This window comes from Erithacus rubecula (assembly GCF_903797595.1).
Source record: "Erithacus rubecula genome assembly, chromosome: 16".
In the NCBI taxonomy this organism is placed as follows: domain Eukaryota; kingdom Metazoa; phylum Chordata; class Aves; order Passeriformes; family Muscicapidae; genus Erithacus; species Erithacus rubecula.
The window spans coordinates 11015139-11021138 of NC_136668.1; the positions used below are offsets into that span (position 1 = coordinate 11015139).

Sequence of the window (6000 nt, forward strand, 5' to 3'; positions counted from 1 at the left end):
GCAGACTCACAAAGAGACACCCAGGACAGCAAGTTCAGAGACTTTTTATTTGTGCCTGTTGTTACTGGGCTGAGTTTGAAGTGGAACATGCATCAGTGGTGATGAGTTTGCACATCCAATTTACAGCAGTGGCAGATAACCAGCTTGAGGGCACCAACAGACTTTTGCAAAACATGCTGGTGGCTGCTCCAGTTTATCCCTCACCTCTTTTTTTATGTCTCAGTTCACATCTGGTTCCAAACAAATGCCTTTCTTAGGTGTGGGCCTTGGAAAACTGGCATGAAACCATGTTCTGTGCCTGGGCTGAGGGCAGAGCCGCTGGAGAACGGGGAACACATGGCACTTCCTTTTGTCAACTCACTGGGAGAAGAGTTTGCTTTTATATGTCCTTGTTTGGGATTGTTGTTTTCACATCAGACATGATGGAGCCACCAGATGTGAAGTACTTGGCACATAAAGTGCCATGGGGGAAAAATATCTCCTGAACAGCTCAGCAGTTCCTGCCAGTGCTGGGCAGTGAGGAAGGAGGTGTTAAAAGCTTGGGCTCAGGTGGATTTCTCATTGAGGGCTGTTGAGTTGCAGCCAGTCTATTAAGACAGGCAGAAAGGAGCAGGACTTGAAGACAAGGACAGTGATGAGGCACAGAGGAGTGGGTCATGCTGTGAGAAGCTGCAGGATGTTCAGCCCCACATGGTGAGAGAGGAAGAAATGCAGGATGCCCAGGGCTGACACTGCAAGGAGAATCCAGAGAACTCCAGCACTGAAGTATATGGGGCCGAGTCTGGTGGGAGAGAGGCAGCTGCTGACACAGAGCACCTGGGAAGGAGGGAACAGCCCCTTCCTCCCTGCAGAAGTGGGTGGAAAGGCTGCCCCTGGATGTCCCCTGCCCCCTACCTGTGTTGCTGCCCCAGCCCTATATCCATGTTCACATTATGGCTCGGAGACAAGGCTGAGTCATGCAAGAACCCCAGAGCACCCAAGAGTCTTGAGCTTTCCCAAAGCACATTATATTCCCAAATACAACCCCCCAGGGGTTACTGTGTACTCCTCTGAGTGCTGCTGTGTGAGTCTGTAACTCTGTGTGCGTGTGTCTGAGCATGTAAGAGTGTGCGAGAGTGTGTAACTGTGTGTAAGAGTGTGTGAGAGCATGCAAGAGCATGTGTGAGTGTGTTTACCTTTCTGAGGATGATGCCTTGTATCCCATAAAGTAGCAGTAGCGGGCGTAGAGATAGAGCAGACCCAAGGCTGCAGCCAGACCTGTGTTTAGGAGAGATCACAGTGACCATCTCCAGAGGCTTTTCAGAGCTACTTGGAACCAAGGAAGTAGCCCAAAGTGAAGGAATAGAGACTCTGTGTCCTCTGGCTCTATCCTCCCATCAGAGACAGTATTACTGCCTAATTTATTGTTCAGAAGTTGAGCAGGACCTGAGGACTGAGGCAGTATGCAGGGGAACAGATCCAGTGATAAACCAGGTAATGGGATATTCTCACCTTGATGAAAGAAGAGTCCAGCTTGCCACAGAAGTGCCAGGAAGATGGGAAAATACTCAGAGGAGTTTACCCTGAAGGAAAGAGAAAGGTCATAAACTAGGGAAAGGAAGGAAACTCTTCCTCTTTTGCTTCCTCCAGCAGTCTCTAGGCACTAGAGGCTTTTGCTTTTTAGAACTGATGTTGTCATAAAAAGCCTCCAGGCTTGCTCCTTTCCCTGCAGTTGCTCTCCCAGCTCTATTCACAGAAATTAAAGAGTGGAAAGAACAGGGTCTCCAGAGTACAAGAAATTAAGCAAAAGATTCCCATGTCAGACTGTGCACAGAAAGGCTCCATGAACCACTCCCACTGCTCCTTCCCAAGTGCTGCAGCTCAAACGCTGCTGTCAATGCCCCAAAGCCCTGAGCCCTCTGTCTCTCAAGTAGATAAGGCCAGAACAGCCTGGGTTTTGTGCAGGAGCACACAGAACTGTTGGGATTGTCCTCCCAAAGTAACACAAAAAGAAGCTGAGTCTTGGCTAATGAAGGAGCAAAGAAGGGGATGGCTGAGGGGATCCAGCTCCAGCTACTCAGTTGCTTTTTTACCAGTGGTCAGCTACAGCAAAAATGGAAGCTCCTTCCTTCCCACTGCAGTCCTAGTGCAGAAGTCACAGCAGAGATGCTGGATTATCCTCATTCCAGCTCCAGCTGAGATCTTTCTAGGAATTTGTCCTTTGCCATGAATGAGGTTCAGACCAGGGCTGAAACTGCCTGAACTTAGAACACCAGTTGGATAAAACCAGTCTAAGTCTCAGGCACCAAGGGTTATGTCTTTAGGAGCCCTTCACTGTACAGCAGAGATTCCTGTGTGGTTTCTATCAGCAATGGCTGATTTAGGACTCAAGAGCCAACCCCATCCTGATGTTAACTCTTCAACCCATTAATTAACCTCGAGGGAAGTAATTGCTTAATTACAGATTACAGTTCCAGAAAAGGAATAGCTAAGCAGGGGAAAGGCAGTGCAGTCACATGAGATCTGACAAACATCAAGTAAGAGGAGTTTCTTACTGTGCTCGAAAAATCCTTTCAAATTCAGGAGGGCCTGTGATTTTTGGAGGTGAAATGCCAAACAGCCTCCTAGCATAGATCACCTGGAGGAAGAAGTAGGCTGCAGCAAAAGAGAGAAAAGTAGCAGTGGTCAGTCCTATGGCTGGGAACAGTGGAGTCAGGAGCTGGCCAGAGGCTGGAAAAAAGATCTGCAATCTCTTCCTAACCCCACACCCACACAGCACAGAAAGTTGGAATAAAATCCCAGGTACCTTCTAGATAAGGAAAAGCAATAACCCAGAGCTATAGGGAAGCAAGGAATACACAGTCACAGCTACCAGTGTTATTTGCTTTCTTGCATAATCAGCAGATGGTAAAATTGTTGCACAATTCAGATGCACTTTACTACTGACAGTTTCAAGGATTTTAAATTCTTTTTATTTTTTCCTCTTCTAAATTCTGATATCTGTGCAAGGATGGAACTGATGCCACAGATAAGCCAACCAGACACTGAATTAAATTGTCATGCAATGTGGTCTCATGGCTGGGAGATGTTCTATGTGACCACCACAGCCCATCCTTCCACCTTTTCATACCACAGAGCTCCTTGTATGCTCACATCTACATGCACTTCAGGAGCTGCTGTAAACACAAAGAAGGAAATTCTATATGTTTGTAGAGAGAAAAATATACCAAAAAATTTCTGAATTGAGGAGGTCAGTTCAGAGAAAGGGCTTCCCGTGCACTCATTTGGTTGAATGCTCTCCAGAACCCAGACAAGATATCCATTCACTGTCTGAAAAGCAGCAAAATGCCAGTGCAACAGGAGATATTAAATATGAAAGCAGAAGAAAATCGAGGGAGTTACAGCAGATTGATCCAGCCAGTATCTGAGTACATGCATCCAATTGTCCCTACCTTGCTCCAGGACTCCCAGGACTGTCACAGCTGCCAGCCAATGAATCTGATCCAACATACTGACTTTCCCAGACCCTAAAAAATCTTGATCAGAAGTTCCTCTGACCAGGTTCAGTCCTTGCTGGTGTGGCAGTTTTCGATGGTATCTGACAGCCTAGGTTGTTCTAATTGAAGGAACAAGCAAACCAAAGATTTAGTCTGTGGTATTGATACCCAGGAGAAGCCTGGTGTGCCTGTTATCATATGCACTTTGGAAATGGAAATCAGTGGAGACAAGTTTAATGGAGTATTTCCGTTCCCGCCCCTCCGTTTTCAGGAGTTATGAGGAAATGGAAAAGCCAGTAGAGAGAAAAATGTGAGAGATAAGGGAACTGGGAGCTGAATGGATGGACAAATCTCAATAACCCACTAATCCACTCCCCCCAGGGTATCTGCTTTAGGCCAGGGCACATCCCCATTGGTGATGTTCCAGGAGAAACCAAAGCTGTGTTTGGTCTGTTGTGTCACACCAGAGCCCAGGCAGCATTCCAAGGTACATATCCCTTTTTACATAATCCTACACACATTTTGGATAATATACTTGGGTACAGAGAATGACTTACAGCCACACTGAGACCCTGCATGAAAAACACTCTGAGGCAATAAGAGAGGAAGTGATAAAGTATAAAAGGTCTCTAGATCTGTCCTGCACACTGATATTTTATCTGGGGATGGGTCCTGCAGAATGACTGTCAGACACCAAGGGAGTTTCAGAGCCAGATGTCATCCCAGAAAGGCTGGGAGATGAGCATTTAAGGCATCTGATCAATCCTCAGCCCAGTGAATTCTCACCATAAACACCAGTGTGAGTTCTTTGTGGGGAAAAACCTGCAAAATTCATCAGGACATAGCAAAAAGAAAATTACATTTTCATGTGTCAGAAGAGACCCATTTATCTAGTTCCCATCTACCAGCACAACAGCTGGCACAGACATAAGCTGCTGGCACCATCAGCTTTGTTTCCTTCTTCTCCCTTCATTCGAAGAATTCTCCCATCAGACCAGAGAAAAAGGAAATCAGGTTAAGACAAAGTGATTGTTGAACACCACTGTTATAGAAAGTTATATTAAAGCAGTTTGTAGAAATTACATTCTACACCTGATGTCTTTGATAAGCTTTCTAAGCAGCAATATACTGGTTCTGGTTTTCTGCCTCTCTATAAGCTATAAAGGCACCCAAAATGGCTATAATAATGTCCCAGCTTAGTGTTTTTCCAAATATCAAATACACATCCCATTGTTTTTCAAACACCAGCTCTAAGATTAATTCCTTTACTTCAGAATTGAAACTTTTTCATTGCAGTGACTGCAATTTAGAAATATGAGGAACACTGTGTTTTGTTTTGTTTTCTTCTATTTAGTTGTCAAAGAAATTAAGAACTCCCCTGTGTCAGCTCAAGAAGGGAAGAGGACTAGCAGTGCTTAATGATGTTTGATTTTCCTCTGATAACAGCCTGATAGTGAAAGAAAATAAAGAAAACAACTGGGCAGAAAAGATTTGAGCTTACACCTCCATCAGATGGCAACACTCTGTAAGCTGCACCAACAGTGTCAAATGTGTATAATGGAATCTGGGCCAGGAGGTGCTGCACAGGCTGCCACAAACATTCCTGCTCTCTGGATCATCACTAAACACAGAATACTTCTAGTGTCATCAACTAGCATGGTCTAAATAAAATAAAGGCCAATAGAAACATGAATGAATAAACAAGCACAGATGTCTCCCCCCCACCTTTTCCTCCCTCCTCCAAAGCATAATTTTTCAAGCTGTTTTTAAACTCCTGAAGAGCACAGCTCTCTCCTTATCCCTGCGCCTCACCATCAGAACTCACTTTATTTTCCACTCTCCCTCAGTGCTTACAAGGAGCAGGCACAGGTACCTGGCCCCAGCACCAAATGCCCCTGGGTGAGGCTGTCATGGGTGGGCAGCCTTGCACCCACAGACTGCAGTGGATTGTGATACCTCACCCTCCGAAGCCGACACAGACAAGTTCCCTTCTTGGCAAAGACAAGTCTTGCAGTCCCAGGTCCTCCTCAGGGTGGATTTGCTGTGCAGGAGCCACTGAAGTGCTGCAGCCCTCTCCCACTCCCTGGCACTCCAGGTTATGCCAGATGAATGAGGCTCCATGTGAGAGGTCAGGAGGGCACAAAGTCCTCGCACCTCCCACTGAGTCATCATTGCAGGCATTTCTCTGTGCCCATGGTTGCTTCTGCCACTTCTTCCTGCAGCCAAGAATCCTTTCTGCCTCCTAATTTTCACTGTAGGGATACACTCTGAGCTGGACTGTGACACTAATAGGGATTAAATATAATCTTGGGAAGAAAAATGATCAACACAATGCATTGGAGCAATTTTAAGCATCCGTAGAGTTTACTGCACCTATCAGTTGCCCAGAGCAGCAGGGCAAGGAGAAGCCAGCACTGCTGAGTCCAGCACCATTACACACAGTAACATCCCCTAGAAATGTATTTCAGGAGCACACAATGGCTCAAGAGCTTTCTGTCAGTGGAAGAGAGAACATTCTGCAGAT

At 45.9% G+C, this 6000-nt stretch overlaps 1 protein-coding gene across 1 annotated transcript; it reads right to left on the reverse strand.

Annotated features, from left to right (window-relative positions):
- Positions 1-28: 28 nt before the first annotated feature.
- LOC306808833 (leukotriene C4 synthase-like) lies at positions 29-4000 on the reverse strand. Its single transcript, XM_079319832.1, has 5 exons — positions 3432-4000; positions 2535-2634; positions 1492-1562; positions 1176-1257; positions 29-781 (listed from the first exon to the last, which is right to left on the reverse strand). Exons 1-5 carry the CDS (start codon positions 3487-3489, stop codon positions 655-657), a joined length of 438 nt encoding a protein of 145 aa, XP_079175958.1. The 5' UTR covers positions 3490-4000; the 3' UTR covers positions 29-654.
- Positions 4001-6000: the final 2000 nt, after the last annotated feature.